This window comes from Sapajus apella, unplaced genomic scaffold, assembly GCF_009761245.1.
Source record: "Sapajus apella isolate SASKATOON/1434 unplaced genomic scaffold, GSC_monkey_1.0 scaffold8, whole genome shotgun sequence".
Classification (NCBI taxonomy): Eukaryota; Metazoa; Chordata; class Mammalia; order Primates; family Cebidae; genus Sapajus; species Sapajus apella.
Genome location: NW_022436948.1, coordinates 3,422,200 through 3,450,086, shown reverse-complemented (window position 1 = coordinate 3,450,086; position 27,887 = coordinate 3,422,200). Strand labels below are relative to the sequence as shown.

The following is a 27,887-nucleotide window of genomic DNA, read 5'->3' as shown; positions in this document are numbered from 1 at the left end:
TTCGCTCTTGTTACCCAGGCTGGAGTGCAATGGCGCGATCTCGGCTCACCGCAACCTCCGCCTCCTGGGTTCAGGCAATTCTCCTGCCTCAGCCTCCTGAGTAGCTGGGATTACAGGCACACGCCACCATGCCCAGCTAATTTTTTGTATTTTTAGTAGAGACAGGGTTTCACCATGTTGACCAGGATGGTGTCGATCTCTTGACCTCGTGATCCACCCGCCTCGGCCTCCCAAAGTGCTGGGATTACAGGCTTGAGCCACCGCGCCCGGCCTCTTTCTTCTTTCTTTCTTTCCTTTTCCTTCCTTCCTTCCTTCCTTCCCTCCCTCCTTCCCTCCCTCCTTCCTTCCTTCCTTCCTTTTTTGTTTGTCTGAGGCAGAGTCTTTCTTTGTCATCAGGCTGGAGTGCAGTGGCACAATCTCGGCTTACTGCAACCTCTGCCTCCTGGGTTCAAGCAGTCCTTCTGCCTCAGCCTTCTAATTAGCTGGGACTGCAGGTGTGTCCCACCATGCCCAGCTAATTTTTTTTTTTTTTTTTTTTTTTTTAAGAGACCAGATTTCATCATGTTGGCCAGGCTGGTCTCAAACTCCTGACCTTAGGTGATCCGCCCACCTCGGGCTCCTAAAGTGATGGGATTACAGGCGTGAGCCACCGTGCCCAGCCAATATGAAGTGTTTCTTGATAGCATAGACATTATTTTGTTTGCTACCCTGTCCTTAGCACTTAGAACAGCTAGGCATAAAGAAGACATTCAGTAAGCATCTGTGGAGTGAGTGAAGGGCTCTGTGAGCTGTCCGTGCCTTCCCAATGGGCAGTTACCTCAAACTCTTTCCCACTCTGCCTCGTGTGTTGTGACTGCACGATGGATGAGTGCAGTTGACTTCCCTGTTTCCTGTTGGTGGATGGGTAGGTTTGTTTCTATTTTTTGTTACTGTGAATAAAAAAATTCTTTAGCATCTAGAGTTTCTTGCTAAAAGTTTTTAGTGCCCTTTAAAAGGAGGCTTTGACACAGAAAAGATTATTTAAGTTTATTTTAAAATCAACATTTATTAATGTAGAGAGTTACAGGCTTGATTTTTCTCTATTTTATATAGAAGTTGCTAGTTTTATTCTCTCTATAAAACCTCTCTCTTTTTTTTCTTTCTCTCTTTTTTTTTTTTTTTTTGAGGCACAATCTTGCTCTGTGAGCCACGCTGGAATGCAGTGGCCTGATCTCAGCTCACTGCAACTTTCGCCTCCCTGGCCCAAGCTTTCCTCTCACCTCAGCCCCCCCAAGTACTGGGGACTACAGGTACACCACCACACCCCAGCTAATTTTTGTATTTTTAGTACTGATAAGGTCTCACCCTGTTGGCCATGCTGGTCTCAAACTCCTGGCCCCAAGTGATCCGCCTACCTCAGCCTCCCAAAGTGCTGGGGTTACAGTTGTGAGCCACTGCGACTGGCCACATTTAGTAAGTTTTAACTTTCACCTTGAAGATAGCCTTTGAACAACTTAAGCTGATCAGACCAAATACATCTTTTTTTTTTCTGAGATGGAGTCTCGCTGTTATTGGCCTGGGCTGGAGAGCAGTGGCGCAATCTTGGCTCACTTCAACCTCTGCCTCCCGGGTTCCAGCAATTCTCCTGCCTTAGCTTCCCAAGAAGCTGAGATTACGGGTGCCTACCACGTAGAGACGAGGTTTCACCATGTTGGCCAGGCTGGTCTCAAACTCCTGACCTCAGGTGAACTACCCGCCTCGGCCTCCCAAAGTACTGGGGTTACAGGCATGAGCCGCCATGCCCAGCCAAAATATGTCATTTTTAATGATAGTTCCATTTACAATTTAAACGCCCTTATGCGTTATAACCACTGTAAATATCTGACTATGCAAGTAAAACGTTCTTAAGTAAATCTGATCATTTAAAATTACTGTCCAGGTGTGGTGCCTCATGCCTGTAACTTCAGCACTTTGGGAGGCCAAGATGGGCAGATCACATGAAGTCAGGAGTTTGTGACCAGCTTGGCCAACATGGTGAAACCCTGTAGCCCTGCATGGGTGCAGGTGCCTGTAATCCCAGCTACTTGGAGGCTGACGTACAAGAACTGCTTGAACCTGGGAGGCAGAGGTTGCAGTGAGCTGAGATTGCGCCACTGCACTCCATCCTGGACAACAGAGCAAGTCTTATCTCAAAAAAAAAAAAATTAGCTGGGCGTGGTGGTGGGCACCTGTAATCCCAACTACTTGGGAGGCTGAGGCAGGAGAATCACTTGAACCCAGGAGGCAGAGGTTGCAATGAGCTGAGATCACGCCACTGCACTCCTGTCTGGGTGACAGAGTGAGACTTTGTCTCAAAACAAAAAACAAAAAAACCCCAAAATTATCTACACAGTACATCTCAAGTTCTCAGACTTTGCTCTTAGACCTGGAGTCACTACCTGGTTCTCACTGCTGTGTTCCCAGTGCTGTGAAGAGTGCCTGGCGACCCACAAACTTGAAGACATGGGTGGTATTCACTGTCTGAGTAAATGTCTCTCTTGTACCTTTTAACTAAAAAAGAAGTGTCTGTAATCAGTAACTTAATTACACATTTTAAATTGGAATCAAGGCCAAAATCGAAGATTAATTGGCCAAATTTTCTTAAATACTACCAACACCTTTAAATGCCAAATGCATAGATTATTTTGAAGCTAAACACTAAAATGTCAAACCCTAAACCATTGATAGAGGGGCTAAACAAACTAAGGCAGTAATGCAGTTGTCTCCGGTGAGTAGGGTTCCTTCGGGGCCTCCCCCAGCCCCCTCGACCGTGCCTCCTTGCTTAGTCTCTCTGGGACTGCCTGGCTGCTGGCTTCCCTTCCCACTCATTCCTCTGATCTGGGCAAAGGAAAACACTACCACCACCTGGTGAGATTCAGCCAGTCTGTTTTTTTTTCCCCTATTAACTTAACATTCTTTGAGTGTATCAGCCAGTCTGTTAACATCGGATTCCTGTTTCTCCAGAATGCTTACAGATATTAAGATGCCAGCCTGTTAGGTTCTGTCCAGTTTTCATGTTTTTGTCTGCCTTTAAAGTCACAACACTAAAGCTTATATTCCTGGGGTGGTTTTGAGACAAGCAGAACTTTTTTTTGTGGCTGAGTTACAGATGGTGAAACTGCTTTCCAAACCTGTGACACCACGTGTGGCTCACAGGACTGACTCTGCGGAGTTCCAGGTTTTACTTCATCTTTGCTAGCAAAGAGCATTACTTTTGTTTTAAATTTAATAATTGCTATGTGGAAAAAGATATGCTATCTTAATTTTTTTATTTCTTCAATTACTAATGAGTTTTAATATTTCTGTACATGAAGGTTGGAAAGTTGTGTCTTCCTCATTTTAGTCTGGACAGAGCTCTAAAGGTGACAAAGAACTTCAATAAATGATGTGTCCTTTTTTATTGGGTTAAACTGTAGAAATAAAGTAAAATAACTGTGTCTGCTGCTTAAACACTGTGGTATGATACTACATTGGATTGGTAATTCGTCGACTGGGAATTTAGAACCCCATGTTATGTTAAGAAGTTAAGACACTAAGTTTGAAGATCAGAGAAACTTATTTTTTGTGTGGAAGAGGGGAAAGAAGTAGAGATCAATTGATTGTCTCTAAATCTCAGGCCAGCCTTTGGTTTTTATATAATGCCAAGAAGAGCAGTTTTTGATCAAGGTGAGCCTGTTGAGCCCTCACTCTTCAGCTGGATGCTTTTAGTTCATTCCGAGTGAATGATAGGTTTCACTGAGTCAGATGCCGCCTTGGGCCTGCCTGCATCTGAGTTGGCTGACAGAGGTCCTGCCCTCAGCACAAGATTGTCACCTGAAGCCTCAGACATCGTGCTGGGATGAACCTTGTAAATTCTATGGGAAACTATTTGTCTGATTGCAGGAACCTGTTGGGTTTACTACCAAAATGTGGTTTATCCTTATGCTGGAGAGTGGAATTTAGCAAGGAACTCCACAAATTATAGTAATTCACAAATCCACGTGAACAGTGCCTTCTGGAGTGGGCAGAGCCATCTATGGCAGCTCCCTCCGGCTTCTTGCTGTCTGGCAGGAGGGCTGGCTGCCTTGGTGCTCTGCCCTCCTGTTTTTTCTCACAACATATGTGAGTCCTAAAGAGTTGCCTTTTTCTCTTTTAATTCCTTGCATAGAATTTCCCTGTTCTGTTGTAGGGAAAACACATTTCCAAAGCTTTTCAGGCAAATATGAAGTTTTTTTTTTTTTTTTTGAGACAGAGTTTCACTCTTGTTACCCAGGCTGGAGTGCAATGGCGCAATCTCGGCTCACCGCAACCTCTGCCTCCTGGGTTCAGGCAATTCTCCTGCCTCAGCCTCCTGAGTAGCTGGGATTACAGGCACACGCCACCATGCCCCGCTGATTTTTTGTATTTTTAGTAGAGACGGGGTTTCACCATGTTGACCAGGATGGTCTCGATCTCTTGACCTCGTGATCCACCCACCTCGGCCTCCCAAAATGCTGGGATTACGGGCTTGAGCCACTGCGCCCGGCGAAGGTTTTCCTTTAGAGTCGTTATACCAGTATATATGAGGTATAGAAGTTTTAACCAGGTTTTTTTTTTTTTTCTTTCTGTCTTTTTTTTCTTAAGACAGGGTCTTACTCTGCTGCCCAGGCTGGAGTACAGTGGCGTGATCTCCGCTCGCTGCAACCTCTGCCTCCTGGTTGAAGCAATTCTCCCATCTCAGCCTCCTGAGTCGCTGGGACTACAGGCACACGCCACCATACCTAGCTAATTTTTATATTTTTAGTAGAGATGGGGTTTTACCATATTGGCCAGGCTGGTCTTGAACTCTAGACCTCAGGTGCCCCACTCGCCTCAGCCTCCCAAAGTGCCGAGATTACAGGTATGAGCCACCATGCCTGGCTGTTTACTTATATTTTTGCCAGTTTCTTTGTAGAGTGCCTCTCAATTTGGGTTCGTGGGTGTATCCTGAGCATTGGACTCACAGCTTGCATTTTAGGAAGGGCTGCACAGAAGCCCAGGACGGTGTGTCCTCTTCAGTGCGTCATTTCAAGGAGGCCCATGATGTTAATTTCACCATTTGATTAAGGTGTTTTCTACCACATCTCTCCATCCTGAAGTTACTTGTTTTCCTTTTGTAATTAATAAGTATCTTGGGTCTGGTGCTGTGGTGCACGCCTGTAATCCCAGCACTTTGGGAGGCTGAGGTTGGGGATGGCTTGAGTCCAGGAGTTCAAGACCAGCCTGGGCAACAGAGTGACCACTGCCTACAAAAAAATGCAAAAATTAGCCAGGTGTGGTGGCATATTTCTGTAGTTCTAGCTACTCGGGAGACTGAGTGTGGGAGGCTGAGACCGCAGTGAGCCAGTCTTGCCACTGCATTCCAGCCTAGGAGATAGAGCAAGAACCCATCTCAGATAAAAAATAAAAAGTATCTTGTGGCAGATACTTTGAGATGGTGCACGTTTCCTTCTCGTCATACTTTCATAAGCTAGTGTTAGCATCCATTGATTCCTGTGTGACACTACTTCCTGTGCTGGTTGCAAATGCTGATGTTCAAGAGCTGTGTATATATATGTATTTAAATTGGATATACTGGACAAATTTATTTAAAGACACAAACTACCAAATACACAGAAAATTAAATAGACAACCTGAATAGCCCTATATCTATTAAAGAAATTGAATCACTAATTAATAACCTTAGAAGCACCAGTGCCAGATGGTTTCACTGATGAATTTTATAAAACATTTAAAAAAGAAATAATAGAAATTCTTTACAATCTCTTCCAGAAAATAGAAGCAGAAGGAATACTTCCTAACTCATTCTGGGTGATAATCATTACCTTTTTTTTTTTCTCTCATTGTTGAGTTTTATTTTATTATTATTTTTTCTTTTTTTCTTTTTTTTTTAATTGCATTTTAGGTTTTTGGGTACATGTGAAGAACATGCAAGATTGTTGCATCGGTACACACATGGCAGCCTGGTTTGCTGCCTTCCTCCCCTGTATTTATATTTTTAAAGAAAAACTTATTCTAACCCTTGTTAAAGATGGCAAGGCACTTAGTGCTTTGGGAGACCAAGGCAGGATGATAGCTTGAGGCCAGGAGCTTGAGACCAGCCTGGGCAACATAGTGAAACTTCATGTCTACAAAAAATTTAAAAATTAGCCAAGTGTGGTGGTGCGAGCCTGTAGTCATAGCTCCGTGGGAGGCTGAGGCAGGAGGATCACTTGAGCCCAGGGATTCAAGGCTGCAGTCAGTGTACCACGATTGCACCACTGCACTCCAGCCTAGGTGGCAGAGCAAGACCTTGTCTCAAGAAAGCAGAACAAAGGGCAGGCTATTCAGGATGATCATGGTAGGTGTAGGGACTGCTGCAATGGGATTTTGCAATAGGGGGACTAGGAGCAGGGGTAGGGGCCATGGATGGAAAATTACCAAGCAGAAACATCAGGTGCGGAGGGTTCTGGCTGCACCGACCTAACAGCGTTCTGTGGAAGGTAGGCCAGGGAAGGCCCCAGTCTGGACCGTAAACCCTCGGGAGTCCCGATCTCTCTCGAGCAGTGCACTGATGCCAGCATCCCAGATGTGTTTGTTAGTCCATCATCCTTTAGCCAAATGTGCTTGGAAAACCTAGATGGTGAGACTTAAAAATGTCCTGGAGAATTGTCTCCCAACAAAGTGGCTGACTGTGTGTGGCTGTATTGTCACAGACCCTCCCAGATGTGTATGTTTCAAGTTTTGTTCAGTTGGAACTCTTTGGAAGCTGGCACAACTACATAGAAACCCACATAAGTTAGCCACCATGCCAGCTAATTAAAAAAAAATTGTTTTTGTAGAGATGGGGTCTCGCTCTGTTGCCCAGACTAGTCTTTTTTTGGATGGAGTCTCGCTCTTGTTGCCCACGCTGGAGGGCAGTGGCATGATCTTGGCTCACTGCAGCCTCCACCTCCCCGGTTCAAGCCATTCTCCTGCCTCAGCCTCCCGTGTAGCTGGGACTACAGGCGTGCCACCACACCTGGCTAATTTTTTGTATTTTTAGTAGAGATAGGGTTTCACTGTGTTAGCCAGGTTGGTCTCAATCTCCTGACCTCATGATCTGCCTGCCTCAGCCTCCCAAAATGCTGGGATTACAGGTGTGAGCCCCCACGCCCGGCCGGCCCAAGTTAGCCTTGAACTCCTGTGCTCAAGTGATCCTCCCGCCTCAGCCTCCCAAAGTAGTGGGATTACAGGTGTGAGCCTCCATACTCAGCTAATTTAGCTAGTTTTCTTTGTTTTGTTTTGTTTTGTTTTTTTGAGACAGAGTCTCAGTCACCCAGGCTGGAGTGCAGTGGCGTGATCTCGGCTCACTGAAGCCTCTGCCTCCTGGGTTCAAGCAATTCTCCTGCCTTAGCCTCCCAAGTGGTTGGGATTATAGGCATATGCCACCATGCCCAGCTAATTTGGGTATTTTTAGTAGAGACGGGATTTTGCCATGTTGGTCAGGCTGGTCTCTAACTTCTGACCTCAGGTGATCCTCCTGCTTCAGCCTCCCAAAATCTTGGTATTCCGGGCATAAGTCATAATGCCTGGCCCCATGTGCTGATTATCTCATTTTCTCCAAGCAGACTAGGACTTAGAGATGGTCCCACAAAGCCCCGCTGACCGCTTTGTAGCACCTCTCCACAGGACTAGTGCTGTGTGTCAGCAGACGTCACCTCTGTGAGGATGGAGGCTACTCAGACACAGAGCCTGGCCTCAGGAGCCTTATGTTCCAGCAACCACTTGAATAATAATCATAAAAATTAAAATTGTAAAATAGTTTGTCAATTGTGCATTAAACCAAAAAATTAAAAATTAGCCTTAAGTGGAACAAGGAGATACGGGATGAAGGCAAGCAAATTGTGTGTCCAAAAATGTGTCATGCCAGTGATTATTACCTTCAGGCCAAGTTTATGATTCAGCCTCTTAGAAACATTTTTTTTTTTTTTTTTTTTTTTTTTTTTTTTGAGACGGAGTTTCGCTCTTGTTACCCAGGCTGGAGTGCAATGGCGTGATCTCAGCTCACCGCAACCTCCGTCTCCTGGGTTCAGGCAATTCTCCTGCCTCAGCCTCCTGAGTAGCTGGGATTACAGGCACGCGCCACCATGCCCAGCTAATTTTTTGTATTTTTAGTAGAGACGGGGTTTCACCACGTTGACCAGGATGGTGTCGATCTCTTGACCTCGTGATCCACCCGCCTCGGCCTCCCAAAGTGCTGGGATTACAGGCTTGAGCCACCGCGCCCGGCTTAGAAACATTTTAATTTAGTGCCTACTGACATCAAAGACTGTGCTAGTAGTTGGGGATGCAGCAAGACAAGCTCATGGCCCTTAAGGAACTTGTAGTTCAAATAAACAACTGAAATACTGGGCTGGGCAGAGGGTGCTGTGTGAGGACCTAGCAGGGACAAACTTAACACTGGTGTGGGCGAGATTCATCAGGAAGACTCTCTGGAGAAGGTGATGTGAGTGATGATGCATGGTCCCCTCCTAGCTATGCAGAGAGGGGAGTGTGTCTGGGCAGAGCTGTCAGGCTGGGGATAACCTGGAATGCTGCGGAAGCTAAATGTGGTGATTGCTTTATTTATACAACTTGGAGTATGGAAGGGGGTCATTGGGGATGCTGAAGCCTGTGGGTGAAGGTTGGGCAGAGGCGATTTTAAGCATGTGGGTCACATGGTCAGATTTTCATTTTAGAAAGCTGGGAGAATGGGCCTGCTCAGGTGGCTCACACCTTGTGTTAGTTCGTTTTCACACTGCTGATAAAGACATATCCAAGACAGGGCAATTTATAAAAGAAAGGGGTTTAATTGGACTTAAAGTTTCACATGGCTGGGGAGGCCTCACAATTATAGTGGAAGGCAAGGAGGAGCAAGTCATGCCTTACATGGATGGCAGCAGGCAAAGAGAGGAGCACTTGTTCAGGGGAATGCCTCTTTTTAAAACCACCAGATCTTATGAGACTTACTATCACAAGAACAGCACAGAAGAGACTTGCCCCGTGATTCAGCTACCTCCCACCAAGTCCCTCCAATAATACGTGAGAATTCAAGAGGAGATTTGGGTAGAGACACAGCCAACCATATCATTCCACTCTTGGCCCCTTCCAAATCTCACATCATCACATTTCAAAGCCAGTCATGCCTTCCCAGTAGTCCCCCAAAGTCTTAACTCACTTCAGCGTTAACTCAAAAGTCACAGTCCAAAGTCTCATCTGAGACAAAGCAAGCCCCTTCCACCTATCAGGCTATAAAATCAAAAGCAGTTGAGTTACTTCCTAAATACAGCAGGGGTATAGGCATTGGGTAAATACAGCCATTTCAAATGGGAGAAACTGGCCAAAACACTGGGGCCACAGGCCCCACGCAAGTCTGAAATCCAGCAGGGCGGTCAAATCTTAAAGCTCCAAAATGATCTCTTGTGACTCCCTGTCTCACATCCAGGTCACACCGATGTAAGAGATAGGTTCCCATGTCTTGGGCAACTCTGTTCCTTTGGCTTTGCAGGATACAGTTTCCCTCCTGGCTACTTTCACAGGCTGGCCTTTAGTGTGTGCAGCTTTTCCAGGTGCACGGTACAAGCTGTCAGATCTACCATTCTGGAGTCTGGAGGATGGTGGCTCTCTTCTCACAGCTCCACAAGGTAGTACCCCAGTAGGGACTCTCTGTGAGGCCTCCAGCCCCACATTTTCTTTCTATACAGTCATAGCAGAGGTTCTCCATGAGGACCCTACCCTTGCAGTCAGCATCTGCCTGGACATCCAGGCATTTCCGTACATCTCCTGAAATCTAGGTGGAGGTTCCCAAACTTCAGTTCTTGACTTCTGTGTACTCTCAGGCCCAATACCACATGGAAGCTGCCAAGGCTTGAGACTTGCATCCTCTGAAGCCATAGCCCAAGCTCTACATTTTCAGCTGTGGCTGGAGCAGCTGGGACATAGGACGCCAAGTCCCTAGGCAGCACACAGCATGGGGACACTGGGCCTGGCCCACAAAACCAGTTTTTCCTCCTAGGCCTCTGGGCCTGTGACAGGAGGGGCTGCTGTGAGGACTTCCGACATTTCCCCATTGTCTTGGGAATTAACATTTGGCTCCTTGTTACTTATGCAGATTTCTGCAGCCAGCTTGAATTTCTCCTCAGAAAATGGGATTTTCTTTTCCATCACATTGTCAGGCTACAAATTTTCCAAACTTTCATGCTCTGCTTCCTTTATAAAGCCAAATGCTTTCAACAGCACCCAAGTCACCTCTTGAATGCTTTGATGCTTAGGAATTTCCACCAGATACCCTAAATCATCTCTCAAGTTCAGACCTCCACAAATCTCTAGGGCAGGGGCAAAATGCTGCCAGTCTCTTTGCTGAAACATAACAAGAGTCACCTTTGCTCCAGTTCCCAACAAGTTCCTCGTCTCCATGTGAGAGCACCTCAGCCTGGACTTTATTGTCCATATTGTTATCAGCATTTTTGTCAAAGCCATTCAGCAAGTTTCTAGGAAGTTCCGAACTTTCCCTCATTTTCCTGTCTTCTTCTGAGCCCTCCAAACTGTTCTAGCCTCTACCTGTTACCCAGTTCCAAAGTTGCCTCTACATTTTCAGGTGTCTTTTCAGCAGTACCACACTCCTGGTACCAGTTTACTTTGTTAGTCCATTTTCATGCTGCTGATAAAGACATACCCAAGACTGGGCAGTTTTCAAAAGAAAGAGGTCTAATGGATTCACAGTTCCACATGGCTGGGGAAGCCTCACAATCATGGTGGAAGGCAAGGAAGAGCAAGTTATGTCTTACATGGATGGCAGCAGGCAAAGAGAGGAGCTTGTGTGCAGGGGAATGCCTCTTTTTAAAACTATCAAGTCTCATGTGAGACTCATTCACTATCATGAAAGCAGCATGGGAAAGACCTGCCCCCCATGATTCAATTACCTCTTACTGGGTCCCTCCCACAACACGTGGGAATTCAAGATGAGCATTGGTTGGGGACACAGCCAGACCATATTACACCTGTAATCCCACCATTTTGGGTTGCTGAAGCAGGATAATTGCTCAAGCCCAGGAATTCAAGACCAGCCTGAGCAATATAGCGAGACTTCTTCTCTACAAAAAATAAAAAAAGTTAGCCAGCATTGTGGTGTGGGCCTGTAGTTCCTGCTATTTGGGAGGCTGGGGTACGAACATCCCTTGAGCTCAGGAAGTTGGGGCTGTAGTGAGCTACAGTTGCACTGCAGTCCAGCCTAGCTGGCAGAACAAGACCCTGTCTCTAAAAAAAAGGAGAAAAGGCCAGGTGCAGTGGCTCACACCTGTAATCCCAGCACTTTGGGAGGCTAAGGTGGGTGAGGTAGATCACAAGGTCAGGAGATTGAGACCATCCTGGCCAACATGGTGAAACCCTGTCTCTGCTAAAATACAAAAATTAGGTGGGTGTGGTGGCACATGCCTGTAGTCCTAGCTACTCAGGAGGATAAAGCAGGAGAATTGTTTGAACCTGGGAGATAAATGTTGCAGTGAGCTGAGATTGTGCCACTGCACTCCAGCCTGGAGACAGAGCAAGACGCCATCTCAAAAAAATAAAAAGGAGAAAGAAAGCATGGAGAATGGACTGGTAGAGGGCAAGACTAGAGGCTCATACAACCAGGTAGGAGACTACTACCACCATCAAGGTGTGAGGTGATGGCACTGAATGGAGCCACTCCTTGTGGCGAAGGGGAGCAGATGGAAGTGAAATTGGAGAGAAAGCAGGGATTTGGAGGAGAGCCAGGTTATGGTCAAGGCAGAGGCCTGTTAGGAGAGATTCAGTGACAAGTTTGCAGATGTGTGGGTCTCTGTCAAAACGGGAGTCTTGGGGAAGAATTTATGAAGTGTTTCCACATATATATATATATATTTTTAAATTTTTTTATTTTTTTAAATTTTTTTTCAAATTTTGAGACAGAGTCTCACTCTGTCACCCAGGCTGGAGTACAGTGGTGCAATCTTGGCTCACTGCAGCCTCTGCCTTCTGGGTTCAAGCAATTCTTCTGCCTCAGCCTTCCGAGTAGCTGGGACTATAGGTGCGCGCCACCACTCCCGGCTAATTTTTTGTAGAGCTTGGGTTTCACTCTGTTGACCAGGATGGTCTTGATCTCCTGACCTCATGATCTGCCCGCCTCAGCCTCTCAAAGTGCTAGGATTACAGGCATAAGCCACGGCTCTCTGCCTGTTTCCTCATATTTTAATTGCACGTATTCCATTTCACGGGTTATCATTATCTGTTTTACCAGGCTTCTGTTGAAAGTGCTTTCCAGCCTTTTCTGTTACCAGTGGCTCTCCTGCCGTGTTGCAGGGTGTACCTGTGTCGATAGGATTGCCCTGGGCCGTGGGAGTGCTCCGCCACAGCCTCCTCCCTGCAGGCTCTCCTGCTCATCGGCAGCAGGCTCAGCCCCCGCTTCCTTGGCGCTCAGCTGTCCTTGCCGTGGCTGGCACTCCCACGTCCTTGGTCCTCCTTTTCCCTGTGGCTTTGGGGGCATTGCCTGGTTCTCTTGCTGTCCCCTGGCAGCTCTTCATCCTGTGCTGGGTCCTCCTGTCTCCCTGTCTCCATGAACTGCAGACTGTCTTCTAGCATGGGCTGTCCTCTTCCTGGATGGTCTCATCAAGTCTTAAGGCTTTAATCACAGTAAATATCTAAAAATAAAGTTTTAGCCACCATTCTGGCAGATTTTTTATTATTATTATTATTGTAGGGACAGGGTCTTGCTATGTTGCCCAGGCTGGTCTTAACCTGGACTAAAGTGATCCTCCCACGTCAGCCTCAAAGTGCTGGGATTACAGGCATGAACCACCATGCCCAGTTGGACATACATATCTTTTGGAGGACACAGTTCAACCCCCAACACGTACTAACCATACTTGGATGATGGCCAAATTTGTGTTTAGAGTCTAGACTCCCTTACTCAGAGTTTTAATGTGGGTGTCTGAGAAGCATCTCAAACCTAAAATGTCCCAGCATGCTCTCCCCTCCGAGGCCACAGAAGCTGCTCGTGTTGACTGTGCCCCTTCTCTTGAACCCACTGATTGTACCCTATCTCATGCACATTCACTGGGCCCCTCCCTTGTACTTATTGACTGTGCCCCCTCCCTTGTACCCATGACTTTGCTCCCTCCCTTTTACCCATTGACTGTGCCCCCTTGATGGCTCCAAAATGATGCTTTTAAGGGCGAGTCCTAGCTCAGCCTCTGGCCATCTCAGTGGCTGTGGCCACATTGCTCAGGCTTCTCAGGTGTAAGTGGCATCACAGCAGTGCCTCCTTCAGGTGTTGTGAGGGCACATGGCGCTAGGATGGCTCCTGTGCTCAGGAGGTGGCCTGGCTGCTGCCACTGCTGCTGCTGTGAGCACCCGACTCAGAGTTCCTTTTAACCATCTCACTCAGGATAGGGTGGTAGTCTGGCATCCTGCAAGGCTTGGACAGGACTTCTTTCCGTTTCACACGGTCTCCTAAAGTGCTGCTTTCCTTGATGTTCTTGCTAATTCAGAACAAGTGGCACGACTGCCCTTGACCTCTACATGACCTTCTCAGGGCGGCCCAGACTCTGAATGTCTGTGACCTGCACCAGCAGTGGCGAGGCCGTGCCGGCTGTGGTCCAGCCTGGCTGCCCTCCCCCGCTCTGTAGGTGCTGCTCATGTTCCTGCTCCATCCTTCCTGCTCATCAGTGGCATTTTGTGGTTTTCTGTTGTCATTAAGCAAGTGTGCTCCTGCTTACCTATCTGTATGATGTGCACGTGTTTACAAGCATGCCCGCCTCAGTCTCCCAGAGCACCTCTTTTCCATCCCTGTCCTAGGCCTCTGTGTTAGCCGCTCGTCTCTTTCAAACACTAAACACCCTGATCTCCGCGTGCCTCTCGAGTCTCGTCCGAAATAGCATCTTCTCAGGGAGGCCTGCTCTGACCACACGGCCCTGGAAGGCAGCCCAGGCACCCTCTCACTTCACCCTCTGCCCAGCCTGGGCCCTGTGCCTTGTGTCTCCTCCTTGGCTGGTTTGTTCCAGGAGGGCTGAGGCCCTGGCTGTCATGCTCACTGCTGCCCCTTGGGCCCAGCACACTGCCTGGCATGTGCAGGCATTGATTTGATGTTCGTTGGGCAATGAACGACTGGCTGAAAATGTAATAGCAAGTCAGGGCCCAGCACAGGAAAATAAGTGCTATGTCAGTGAAGGGCTGCTAAGTAGGATTTGGCTTATCACATACTGCTTAGGCTAACTTTTTTCTCTCTGTGTAAAAATATGAATTTTTAAAAATCGGATGTTGTGGAATGAAGGAAACAAAACAAAACCAAAAAAAATGCTCTACGACTATTAACTGATGTTATTCTGGTTTTGTTCTCCAGACACCATTCGCTTTTCACTCAAGATGATTTGATGTCTTATAGAACTCTGGTGAACCATGATGGCTACACAGACATTAAGTATAGACAGCTATCAAGATGGGCAACAGGTGAGCTTGAACTTGATTCTGCATTCTGGCTACAAATCAACCTGACACTCAAGCATGGACATTGCTTTGTATACTTATAATTCAATTGCCATGAGATTGCATGTTCAGCATTAGTGTATTACGCATTTATTGTATGTTTGTGTTCAGAGAAATATGCCATAGAATAATTAACATTATTTCCTTAACTGATACTGAAATTGCCAGGACTCTTGACTTCCCTAAGTCATGACAGTTTCTTGGGAATTTACTGTCAGTGTTAATGTCAGTGTTAATTAGCATTGTTACTTTGAAAGAAAACGTGGCTGATTTTCATGATGACAGATTCCCATGTTGACTGGTGGCTCTTCTGAGTCTCTAACTGGATCAGCCTTTGAATGGGAATCCTGTGGCTTTGTCTCCCTGGTAGGCATGAGAGGGGCTGTCCCAGCGATGGATTTGCAAGGTTCCCGCGCTCCATGTTTGTGCCTTGCTCATGCTGGATGGTTGTGCCGTACACAGGCAGCTCGCCATTGCCCTCCCACTATAGATGAGACTTTGTTTTCCTGGGAGCTATAGTGTTTTGTGCTTTTGAATATCTGAGTGTTTTGTGTTCTGTGACCTGAATGAATTGAGGAGCAAGAGGATTGAGGCTTGGCTGAGGCCCTTGCTGTCTTTCTTGGCCTTCGATCTTGCTAAACACTGTGTTCTCCATTTTCGCGCTCCTAAGACATACCTGGAAAAAACAAAAACGAAAACCAAACACTGCGTTCTGAGCCCACTGGCACTTGTCTCATCATCCCACTGACTCTGGAGCCAGTGAAGGGATTTGGCCCTGCCCTTTACTTTCCTGCCCAGCAGGCAGGGTCAGTGCAGTGCCCCCTCGGCTCTCCTCCCCATCTCGAGGACTTCGATGGCAAGGGCCAGACTCCAGGTGACTCACCGGAGCCATGTTGATGAGTTCTGAGGAGGGATTAGAAGCTGGGGCGCTAGGACCCGTTTTCCTGGTGGTTGATTTTACCAACAAGTCCTTGTTCAGTGCCTGTTGCAGATTTTTGGTGGTGGTAGTATTTTTGCTTTGTATAGCAATTAAAGGAGAGAAATTCTGTGTAGTCACCCTGCTTCCTTAGCCTAGAAGTCCTTAGTCCTTTGGTATTTCCAATTGATCTTTTTTTTTTTCTAAAATGCAAATCTAATGATATCCCTCCTGAGCTCTCCAGTGACTCCCTGTGGATTCCTGTGGGTTTCATGCAAAGACTGAGCTGCCCTGTGGTCCGAATCAGGCAGCCCCTCTGGACCCCAGGCCATCCCCAGCATCTCTTCCTGGCATGCCTTGGGCAGCTCTCTGCCTGCCATGGGGCACAGTATTCACTGTTCCCATCATTCTTCTCCCTCCTGCCTGCCTGGTCTTTGCTCTGACCCCACCGCTGCCTCCTGTGCACGGTGATTGCCTCTGACAGCCTGGGACAGCAGTGCTTGCTACTGGCCACCTCCTCCCAGGCAGCTGAGCCAGGTGCAGATGACACTGGGAGTGCTGCCATTTTCATGCCCGAGTGCTTCCGCAGGGCCTGGGAAGTGTTTTATCAGCACTGTTTTAAATAAGCATGGAAATAGATCTACAGCATAGATATATCATAATTATTTTGCCATTTTTCCAAGGTTGAACACATTTAGGGTTCTCTCTTTTCATAATCATTTTTTTTTGAAATACTGAAATGAATCTTTTGAGGCTTTTATTTATTTATTTAATTTTTTATTATTTATTTATTTTGAGACAGAGTTTTGCTCTGTTACCCTGGCTGGTGTGCAGTGGCACAATCTCAGCTTCCTTCAACCTCTATCTCCCAGGTTCAAGCGATTCTCCTGTCTCAGCCTCCTGAGTAGCTGGGATTACAGGTGTATGCCACCATGCCCGGCTAATTTTTTTGTGTTTTTAGTAGAGATGGGGTTTTACCATGTTGCCCACACTGATCTCGGACTCCTGACCTCAGGTGATCCGCCCACCTCAGCCTCCCAAAGTGCTGGGATTGCAGGCGTGAGCCACCGTGCCTGGTCATTATTATTATTATTTTTTGAAATGGAGTCTCGCACTGTCACCCAGGCTATAGTGCAGTGGCGTGGTCTTGGCTCACTGCAATCTCTGCTTCCTGGTTTCAAGCAATTTTCCTGCCTCAGCCTCCTGAATAGCTGGGACTACAGGCGTATACCACCATGCCCAGCTAATTTTTGCATATTTTTAGTAGAGATGGGGTTTTACTATGTTGGCCAGGATGGTCTCGATCTCTTGACCTCATGATCTGCCTGCTTTGGCCTCCCAAAGTGCTGAAATACAGGTATGAGCCACCGCACCCAGCCTTTTTTTTTTTTTTTTTTTTTGAGCTGGAGTCTCACTCTTTCGCCAGGCTGGAGTGCAGTGGCATGATCTTGGCTCACTGCAACCTCCGCCTCCCAGGTTCAAGTGATTCTCCTGCCTCAGCCTCCCAAGTAGCTTGGCCTATAGGCACATGCCACCACGCTCAGCTAATTTTTGTATTTTTAGTAGAGACGGGGTGGCACCATGTTGGCCAGGATGGTCTCAATCTCTTGACCTCATGATCCGCCGTCCTCAGCCTCCCAAAGTGCTGGGACTACAGGCGTGAGCCACTGCTCATGGCCTCTTTAAGGCTTTTTATACATGCTAGCAGATCACCTTATAGAAATACTGCGTCCACTTAGGCTTCCTTGCTTGTATTTTTTTTAAGAGAAAGAAAAGCAGTTTTCCTAGTGTGTTGTCCCATTTAAAGGCAGCAGAATAGAAGTTATCTTACTCCAAAAACAAGAAGTTGGAGGGAAGAGAGCACAGGGCTGGAGGGTGTGAGAGGCGTCCTGTGGGGGTGGGCATTCATGGCAGGCCCCAGTCTGTTTGGTCGGTGGGGATGGCCCCCCCCCACTGCCCCAGGCTGCTTCCTCAAGGGACAGAAGCATGGCCAAATCCACCGTGGGAGAGATGGCCCAGTCCTGGTCCTGAGGAAGCTGAGGTCAGGACAGTCTAATCTATTGCTCATAGATAACTAGAGCTTATTGCCACAAAATTTTGTTTTTGCAAACTGATTTTTTTTAATGATTTAAATACTTTTTACCTAAATGACAAAGGCATCACTTGTTTAAAGCAGTTTAAATGATAGTGTCTTTTAAGGCTTTAAGTAAACACAGCTGATCTTTTCCTTTCTAAATGCAGTGAAATTTTTATGGCTATGTTGGCTGACGTTTGAGGGTAGATATGGGAGAAGCTCAGCCCTGTCACAAATATGTAGCATATGGAGTTAAGTTGTTTCTGTGACATGGTGAGAAGACCTTAGACTATTTGTTGATGCTTCTCTGGCTGTCATATTATTAAGCGTGAGGATATATAGCGATAGATGGAAGAGTAAGAGTGCATGTGGCGGTTCCCTTCAGTAGGGCATCGTCAGTGTTATTTTAAAAATAGTGAGTATTTCACAGACATTGGTTATCTCAGTTCTTAGGCAGTTTGGAAATTTGACCTTTATCTGCCTTAAAGCACATTAAATTGGAAGCTGTTTTGTTGGCAGTATTCTTTCCATGGATAGCAGTCACACTGCTGTCTGGCAGCTCCCCACTCTGATTGCATTCCTGTGGAGCATGGAGTACCTAGTAGTGGTTTGTGTTTGGTAATAAGAATTATCTTCCTCCTTTTACAGATGCAAGTAGTAACAGAGTTAAAGACAGAACAAGATCCAAACTGCTCTGAACCTGATGCAGAAGGAGTGAGCCCTCCCCCCGTGGAGTCTCAGACCCCGATGGATGTGGACAAGCAGGCCATTTATAGGTAGCGCCGGGGGTGCCAGCTGTGGGGGCGCTCAGAGGAGTGAGGAGCATCGATGAGTTTGTTAAAAGGAACACTGTAGAGCTGGGTGCAGTGGCTCACACTTGTAATCCCAGCGCTTTGGGAGGCTCAGGCGGGTGGATCACCTGAGGTCGGGAGTTCGAGACTAGCCTGACCAACATGGAGAAACTCTGTCTCTACTAAACATACAAAAATTAGCTGGACCTAGTGGCTTATGCCTGTAATTCCAGCTACTGGGGAGGCTGAGGCAGGAGAGTCACTTGAACCCAGGAGGTGGAGGTTGCAGTGAGCTAAGATTGCGCCTTTATACTCTAGCCTGGGCAACAAGAGCGAAACTGTCTTTTTTTTTTTTTTTTTTTTTTAAAGTAGCATTTAATGAACCTCCCACCATGTGGCTTCAAGCCACCAGGACACAGCCCCCACCCCCCCTCCCCCCAATCTTCTCCTGCTGAGGAATTTGGCCTTTAAGATGACAGGCTGCTCTGGGAGCTTTCCCTTTCCCAGAACTTTGTAGTAGCCCAATTGCACCACAGCAGTGATGGGAGCAGCCCCTCACTGGGGCTGCATTCACCTGTGTCTTCTCACTGACGAAAGTCCACAATTTGTCCAGGTTGACAGTTGGGCAGAAGCTTTGGTTCCTCGTTAAGTGATAATGCCTCATTCCAACTTTCCCAAAGTAACCTGGGTGGTATTTGTCGAAGTTGATCCTGTGGTGTGAGGCATATACCACCAGCATTACCGCAGCCTCCGGGTGCTCTGGGGCTTGCTGATGCGGCCATGGCTGTGGCTTATGTGGCCCCGAAGTTTCTAGGTCTTCCTCAGTCTGGATGGCATGTTGGTGGCCCAGACAAAAGAGAAACATGGAGAAATCCTGTCTCTACTAAAAATATAAAAATTAGCTGGGTGTGGTGGCACATGCCTGTAATCCCAGCTACTTGGGAGGCTGAGGCAGGAGAATCGCTTGAACCCGGGAGGTGGAGGTTGCGGTGAGCCAATATTGCACCATTGCACTCCAGCCTGGACAACAAGCGGTGAACACTGTCTTAAAAAAGAAAAGAAAAAGGAACACTAGCGTTAGTAGCAAGGCAGAGTCATGAGGTGTCTTATGATGTGATGACTGCTCGGCTGAAAATGTTCTCAGATTACAGTGTTCTTTCTGGCCGGGCATGGTGGCCCATGCCTGCAATCCCAGCACTTTGGGAGGCTGAGGCAGGTGGACCACTTGAGGTTAAGAGCTTGAGACCAGCTTGGCCAACATGGTGAAACCTGTCTCTACTAAAAATACAAAACATTAGCCAGGCATGGTAGCACATATCTGTATTCCCAGCTACTAGGGAGGCTGAGGCAGGAGAATAACTTGAACTGGGGAGGCAAAGGTTGCAGTGAGCTGAGATCTTGCCACTGTACTCTAGCCTGGGTGACAAGAGCAAAACTTTGTCTCAAAGAAAAAAAAAAGTTGTTATTTTTAATACCTAAAAATAAAGTTTTAGAATATAAATCTATAAATATGAATTTTGTATGACCTTGCAAAAAGAAATATTCAGGCCCAGATGATTTCACTGAGAATTCTACCAACATATAAAGAGGAAAGAGCAGCAAGTCTGCAGTCTCTCTCAGGAAGAAGAGGAGGAGGGAAGGCTTCCCACCTCATTTTATAATTGACATCACTGCGACGCCAAGACCAAGGACAATACCACATCAGGAAAATACAGGTCAAATAACCTTCATGAACTTAGATGTAAAACTGATCAATAAAATACTAATATATCAATTCTAGCAGTAGTAAACAGAATAATACCTAGCGACCGAGTCAAGATTTTCCTGGGAATGCAAGACTGCTTTAGTATTTAACAGTCAGTCAGGCCAGGCATGGTGGTTCACGCCTGTAACCCAGCACTTTGGGAAGCTGATGTGGATGGATCACCTGAGGTCAGGAGTTCAAGACCAGACTGGCCAACATGGTGAAACACCATCTCTACCAAAAAAGTACAATTAGCCGGGTGTGGTGGTGCATGCCTGTAGTCCCAGCTACTCTGGAGGCCGAGGTGGGAGAGTCACCGGAACCTGGTAGGTGGAGGTTGCAATGAGCTGAGATCATGCCACTGCACTCCAGTCTGGGTGACAGAGTGAGATCCTATCTAAAAAAAAAAAGTATTTTTTTAAAGTTCAGCATAGAGTTATACATGACTGTCTCTACCAAGCTAGCTTTGCAATGTACCGCTTTTGGTCAAAATACACTCCGGCTAATGCCTTCTTCCAGCTGGCTGTCTTCCTGCCTGCTCTGTGTCATCAAATGGGGGTCCCTTACTGCATTATCAAGGAGAAGGCAAGACTGGGACATCTAGCCCACAGGAAGACCTGCACCACTGTCACCTTCACTCAGGTTAACTGCGAAGACAAAGGCACTTTGGCTAAGCTGGTGGAAGCTAACAGGACCAATTACAATGAGATCTGCCATCAATGGGGAGGCAGTGTCCTGGGTCCCAAGTCTGTGGCTCGTATCGCCACGCTCGAAAAGGCCAAGGCTAAAGAGCTTGCCACTAAACTGGGTGAAATGTACACTGTTGAGTTTTCTGTACGTAAAAATAATTAAAACAATACAAATTTTTCTTAAAAGTTATGTATGACTCAGCAGTTCTACTCCTATGCACGTATGTACCCAAGACAAAGGAAAACAAAGTCCACCAAACATGTGTACAGGAATCTTCATAGCGGTAACATGGCCAATAGGTGGCAACAACGCCCATGCCCATCAACTGATGAATGAACAGACACATTATGGCATCTCCACGAAATGCAGTAATATTCAGCATAAAAAGTAATGGAGTGGCCGGGCACAGTGGCTCATGCCTGTAACCCAGCACTTTGGGAGGCCAAGGCAGACAGATCACCTTAGGTCAGGAGTTTGAGACCAGCCTGGCCAAAATGGTGAAACCTTGTTTCTACTAAAGATACAAAAATTAGCTGGGCATGATGGGTGCCTGTAGTCTCAGCTACTTGGGGAGGCTGAGTAGGAGAATTGCTTAAACCCAGGAGGCAGAGGTTGCAGTGAGCTGAGATCGTGCCACTGCACTCCAGCCTGGGCAACAGAGTGAGAGTCTGTCCCCCCCACCCCACCCCCCCAAAAAAAGGGATAAAGTACTGATACCTGTTACAACATTGGTAAGCCTTAGACACATTATGCTGTGGGAAACAGGCCAGACACCATGGTCACATGTTAGACAATTCCCATTTATATGAGGTGTATAAATAACAACAACAAAAATGTCTAGAAGAGGCGAACACATAGAGATAGCAAGTAGGTTTTAGCAGGCCGGCGTTTGGGAAAAAGTGGAGAATGACTGCCATTGGATACAGGGTTTCTTTGGGGGGATGATGGAAGTGTTCTAAAGTTGACTGTGGCAATGGCTGCACAACTCTAAAAACTGCTGAGTTGTGTACTTTAAATGGATGAACTGTATGGTATGTGAATTTTAACCCAACAGAGGTGTTACATGAAGCAGTGCAGGCGCGCATGCGAAGACATTCTCATAGGGATGTAGAACATAAATTTCTTCTTTTTTCTCTTTGCTCCTCAGGCATCCACTATTTCCATTGTTAGCTTTGTTGTTTGAAAAATGTGAGCAATCCACACAGGGCTCCGAGGGCACGACTTCTGCCAGTTTTGATGTAGATATCGAAAATTTTGTAAGGAAGCAAGAGAAGGAAGGGAAGCCCTTCTTTTGTGAAGATCCAGAAACTGACAATTTAGTAAGTAAAATACATTTTATTTTTATTTTTCAAAATGTGAAATCTGTTCATGAAATTTAAACTTCTAAGTAGAACTTTAGACTGCTTGCAGTTCTTCTAAAGGAAAGACTCATGCAACTATAAAATAACTTACTTTTATGATGTGTGTAACGTGGATATCCCCAAGTCTTCAGCCTTTTCTAGGTATCCTTTATTTATTTAGTTTTTATTTTTAAGTTTATTTTATTTTTGTTAGACACAGGTCGTGCTGTGTTGCCCAGGGTGGTCTCAAACTCCTAGCCTCAAGCAATCCTCCATCCTCAACTTCTGAAGGCCCAACCTACACTTTCCTTTAAAAATCAAATAAAATGAGCCAGGCGTGGCGACTCATGCCTGTAATCCCAGCAGTTTGGGAGGCCGAGGCAGGCAGATCATCTGAGGTCGGGAGTTCGAGACCAGCCTGACCAACATGGAAAAACCCCACCTCTACTAAAAATACAAAATTAGCCGGCGTGGTGGCACATGCCTGTAATCCCAGCCACTCGGGAGGCTGAGGAAGGAGAATTGCTTGAACACGGGAGGTGGAGGTTATGGTGAGCCGAGATTGCGCCGTTGCACTCCAGCCTGGGCAAGAAGAGCGAAACGCTGTCTAAAGAAAAATAAATAAAATCGTTTGAGCCTCCTTGCTAAATGGGCACGGAGATTGTGTTCTCTGTACAGTGTCTGTAAAGGTCCGTGGGGTGGGGTTGGGGTGCTCGGGCAGCCTGCCTTTGCCCCACGTCTGTCCTTTGTTTATCATGGACATGGACACAGGCTTTATTCTCCAAGACAGCTCTGTCTCAAGGCTGACACTGATTTGCGGTGCCCTCCTCCCAGGTCCAGGGTTCCAAAATCCAAAGTTTTCTGTGCTCTCCAAAGGCAAGCGAGAACTCCTTGGTTCCATCGTCACCGGAGTGCCCTGAGCGAGCTGCGCCTGAGGCACCTGTATGGCACTGTCAGCACGGTCTGGGCAGGCCGCGCTCTGAGTCTGCTCTACTGCCGGAGTATAACCCCATGTTTGCTTCCCAGCTCGGGATACACAAAGAACCAGTATCAGGGAACCTTCACTGGGTCCCCTTTGAGCCATCTTGGTCCCACATCAAAACCCTGGTCAGGGCCTTCAGCAGAAAGGGTTTTTTGAAAACTCATTTTTCCTGAATAAATTGCTGAGATCTTAGTTTTTAAAAAAATTCTCAGTATATGCTCAATGCTTACCGCCAAATAGATTTTGTGGGGAATTACCTGACTTGGGTCTGTCTCCTTCTCCCTGAAATGATACTGACAGTGCATGCTCTTTGGGGGTGAGGATCAGAAGCTCTCTCCACCCCTGAGTCTGTGGTCTGCATCCAACTTCCCATTGGCCCACACCTGGCTTGGCCCTGTGAGTAGAGCACAGGTGTCCTCTACACCCCACCAGGCTGGCAGGGACCAAGGTTCTCCTGACTGGTGAGTGTTTAGCACAGAGCCTTCCAGAGCTGGATGCGCTATCATTTTTGTTATTGATTGATTCATGTATTCACTGCATAGATACCTATGAATTACTACCACCAGGTTTACAGGTGAAGGAGCTGGGCCTCAGAGCTGCTGATTCATAGGCAGCTGGTGCTTATGATAATGGTTGCATTATTGGTATTATCTATTGCTGTGGGACAAATTACCCCAGAACGTAGTAACTTAACACAAAACTATACAACTTTGGCCAACCACGGTGGCTCACGCCTGTAATCTCAGCACTCTGGGAGGCCGAGCCAGGTGGATCACCTAAGGTCAGGAGTTCATGACCAGCCTAACCAACATGATGAAACCTAATCTCTACTAAAAATACAAAAATTAGCTGGGTGTGGTGGTGCATGCCTGTAATCCTAGCTACTCGGGAGGCTGAGGCATTAGAATCGCTTGAACCCAGGAGGCGAAGGTTGCAGTGAGCTGAGATCGCACCACTGCACTCCAGCCTCCAGCCTCCAGCCTGGGCAATAAGAGCAAAACTCTCTCAAAAAAACAGAAACAAAACAAAACAAAAAAACTATACAACTTTTAGAAAAATCACAAGAGAAAATCTTTAGGATCTAGGACTAGGCGAAGAGTTCTTAGACTTGACACCAAAATTGCACTTGATGAAAATGTGGAACCACCTGGGGGAAGTATGGATGTATCCCTATTTTAGAGACAGGAGTGGATGAGGTGAGTCACTTGTCCTGAGCAAGTGAGTGGCAGGGCTAGGCTTTGGCTCACAGCCCACACACCTAGCACTGGGACACGCTGAGGTCAGCACCACCACCTTTGTCTTCCCGGCACACCAGATGCAGCCGAATACCAAAGCCCAGGTCAGTGGCACTGGAGCAGCTCATCAGTTCATAGGATTCTGATGTGATTCCACTTTGGTTACTGGCAGTGAAGATGGTTCCATCTAATGACAGAACTGGTATGTGTGATCATGATAACTTACAATGATGCTACCTTTTTCTCTGAAAGGCTTCATTTTCTCTGCCCTAGATGGTAAAAGCAATCCAGGTTTTGCGCATTCATCTTCTTGAGCTGGAAAAGGTTAATGAACTCTGCAAAGATTTCTGCAGTCGATACATTGCTTGTCTGAAAACGAAAATGAACAGTGAGACACTGTTGAGTGGAGAGCCTGGAAGCCCGTACTCCCCCGTGCAGTCCCAGGTACTTACACTGCGGTTCTTGCTTTACCTCTGCCACCGTGAACATCTGCACTGAGTCATGAGACCACCAGCTCTTTCAGAATTCACTGGGTCATCTTAATGGCGTTCTACAGGAAGGACCCTCTAGTCTCTGACCCAGCCTGGTCTGGAAATGAACTCCCTCAGGGTATGAAGTGAGTCCTCAGTCTGCCTACTGGGCCCCATCCCATGTTTATGGAGGGTACAATTCCATTCATTTCTTTCTTTTATTTCTTCTTAAGATACTTTGTTTGTTCTTTTAAAAAGCTGTGTAAAATATATGTAATACAAAATGTACCATCTTAGCCCTTTTACAATGTACAGTTCAGTGCATTAAGTGTATTCACACTGTTGTGCAACTGTCAACGCCAGCCATCTCCAGAGCTTTCTCATCTCAAACCCAAACTCTGACCCCTTAAACACTCATTCCCTAGTCCCCCTGCCCTCGCCCCTGGCACCCACCATTCTATCTGTCTCTGTGAATTTGACCACTCCAGGTCTCTCATGTTAAATGGAATTATTGTACAGTGTTTGTCCTTTTGGGTCCTTTGCTTATTTCATTCATCAGAATGCCTGTAAGCTTCATCCATGAGGAAGCACTATGGTGTTTTAGCCATTCTGATGATACGTAGTAATAGTAATATTTCTTTGTGGTTTTAATTTTCATTTCCCTGATGACTAATGATGTTGAACATTATGCCGTCTGTGTATTTTTTTTTTTCTTTTGAGATGGAGTCTTGCTCTGTCGCCCAGGCTGGAGTGCAGTAGTGCAATCTTGGCTTGTTGAAACCTCCACCTCCCAGGTTCAAGCAATTCTTCTGCCTTAGCCTCCCGAGTAGCTGGGATTGCAGGCACCACCATGCCCAGCTAATTTTTGTATTTTTAGTAGAGTTGGGGTTTCACCATGTAGGACAGGGTAGTCTCGAACTCCTGACTTTGTGATCCACCCACCTTGGCCTCCCAAAGTGCTAGGATTACAGGTGTGAGCCACTGCAACCGGCCCGCTCTATGTATTTTCTCTGGTAAAATATCTACTTATGTCTTTTGCCTATTTTCTAATTGGATTTTTTTTTTTAACTTCTGAATGTTGAGTGTTCTTTGCTAATTATAGATACTAGTTCTCCGTTGGATGTATGGTTTGCAAATGTTTTCTCCAACTCTATAGTAGCTAAGTATCTTTTTCATCCTCTTAACAGGCCTTTTTTAGAGCCAACGTTTTTAATCTTAATAAAGTTCAATTTATTAGGTTTTCCTTTTATGGATCATTCTTTTAGTGTCAAGTCTAAGAATTCTTTGTCTATCCCTAGATCTCAAAGATTTTGTCTTTTTTTTTTTCCTAAAAGTTTTTAAGTAGAGACAAAGTCTCACCACACTGCCCAGGCTGGTTGCAGACTCCTGGGCTCAAGTGTGAACCACCATGCCCGGTCTCCTAAAAGTTGTATAGTTTTACATTTTACGTTTATTTTAACCGTGATCCATTTCGAGTTGGTTTTTGTATGAAGTGTGAGGTTCAGGTCGGCTATGGACGCCCATTTGTCCCAGCACTATTTATTCAGAAAGCTGTTTTCCCCATGGGGCAGCTTTTGGCACCTTTATCAAAAATCAGTCGGGCATATTTATGGGGCCTGTCTGTGTTCTGCTCTGTTGATCTGTCTGTCCCACAGTCTTGATTACTGTAGCTATGGAATGAGTCTCAAAACTGGGTAGACTGTTTCTGCCCACCCTGTTACTCCTTTTCAAAATTGTTTTAGCTATTCAGATTCCTTTGACTGTCCACATGCATTTTAGAATGCTCTTGTCTAGAGCTACAAAAAAATCTTACTGAGATCTTGATAGGAATTGCATTACACCTGTCTATCAATGTGGGGAGAATTGGTGTCTTTATTGTGTTGAGTTTTCCAATCCACAAGTATGGCATGTCTCTCCACTGACTGACAACTCTGATTGCTTTCCTCAGTGTTTTACAGTTTTTGACACATGCGTTTTTAGAATTATACCCAGCTGTTTCCTTTCCTGGCCTGTGCCATCTTGGGAAAAAGCAGCAAGAGCAGACATCCTGGCCTTGTCACTGCCTTAGGTGACATCCTTCAGTCACTCACTGTTCATGATGTCAGTTGCAGGTTTTTTCTAGATCCTCCTTATCAAGTTGAGGAAGTTCCCTATTTTGCTTTTCTTCTGAGAGATTTTATTTTGTTCAATTTTGTTAAGTGCTTTTCCAGCACTGATTGATACGATTATGTGATTTTTCTTCTTCAGCCTGTTAATAATGGGCACGACATGGATTGGTTTTTTGAATATTGAACAAGCTTCCTATTCCTGGAATAAACTCCACTTGGTCATGGCATGTAATTCTTTTCATATATATTCTTGGATTCTATTAGTTAATATTCTGTTCAGCACTTTTGTCTGTATTTATAGGAGACATTGGTGTATGGTTTTCTTTTTCATACTGTCTTTGGTTTTGGCATGAAGATATGCAAACTTACATGAAATGGATTGGTAACTATTCCCTCCTCTTATTTTTTTCTGGAGATTATGTAGACCTGGTGTTCTTAAATGTTTGATAAATAGAATTGGTCTATTTCACCTAAGATGTTAAATTTAGGAATTGAGGGTTGGTCTGGTATTCTCTTTAGACTTTTGGTATTAGCAGGGTCTGTGGTGATCTCTCCCTGTTTCATTTCTGATACCGGTCTTCTGTGTCTCTTTTTTTTTTTGTCAGTCTCTCTAGAGGTTTATGTAATTTTTAAAGAACAGTATTTTGGGCCGGGCATGGTGGCTCACGCCTATAATCCCAGCACTTTGGGAGGCCGAGGTGGGTGGATTATGAGGTCAAGAGATCGAGACCATCCTGGTCAACATGGTGAAACCCCATCTCTACTAAAAATACAAAAATTAGCTGGGCATGGTGACACGTACCTGTAGTCCCAGCTACTTGGGAGGCTGAGGCAGGAGAATTGCTTGAACCCAGGAGGCAGAGGTTGTGGTGAGCCAAGATCATGGCACTGCACTCTAGCCTGGGTAACAAGAGTGAAACTCTGTCTCAAAAAAAAAAAAAGAACAGTATTTTGTTTTATTTATTTTGGGGGGTTGGTGTTTTTCTGTTTTTAGTTTCATTGATTTCACTCTGATCTGTATTA

General features: G+C 46.1%; 1 protein-coding gene across 2 annotated transcripts in view; it reads left to right on the top strand.

Annotated features, from left to right (window-relative positions):
• The window catches only part of PKNOX1 (PBX/knotted 1 homeobox 1), a 66,779-nt gene that overhangs the window by 21,914 nt on the left and 16,978 nt on the right, over positions 1 to 27,887 (top strand). For both annotated transcript variants that reach the window (XM_032276770.1, XM_032276771.1), the window contains exons 2-5: positions 14,372 to 14,478; positions 18,153 to 18,280; positions 21,877 to 22,048; positions 24,560 to 24,730. In XM_032276770.1, coding sequence (XP_032132661.1) covers positions 14,428 to 14,478; positions 18,153 to 18,280; positions 21,877 to 22,048; positions 24,560 to 24,730 — 522 coding nt within the window. In that variant the 5' untranslated portion in view covers positions 14,372 to 14,427. The remainder of the gene's footprint in view (positions 1 to 14,371; positions 14,479 to 18,152; positions 18,281 to 21,876; positions 22,049 to 24,559; positions 24,731 to 27,887) is intronic.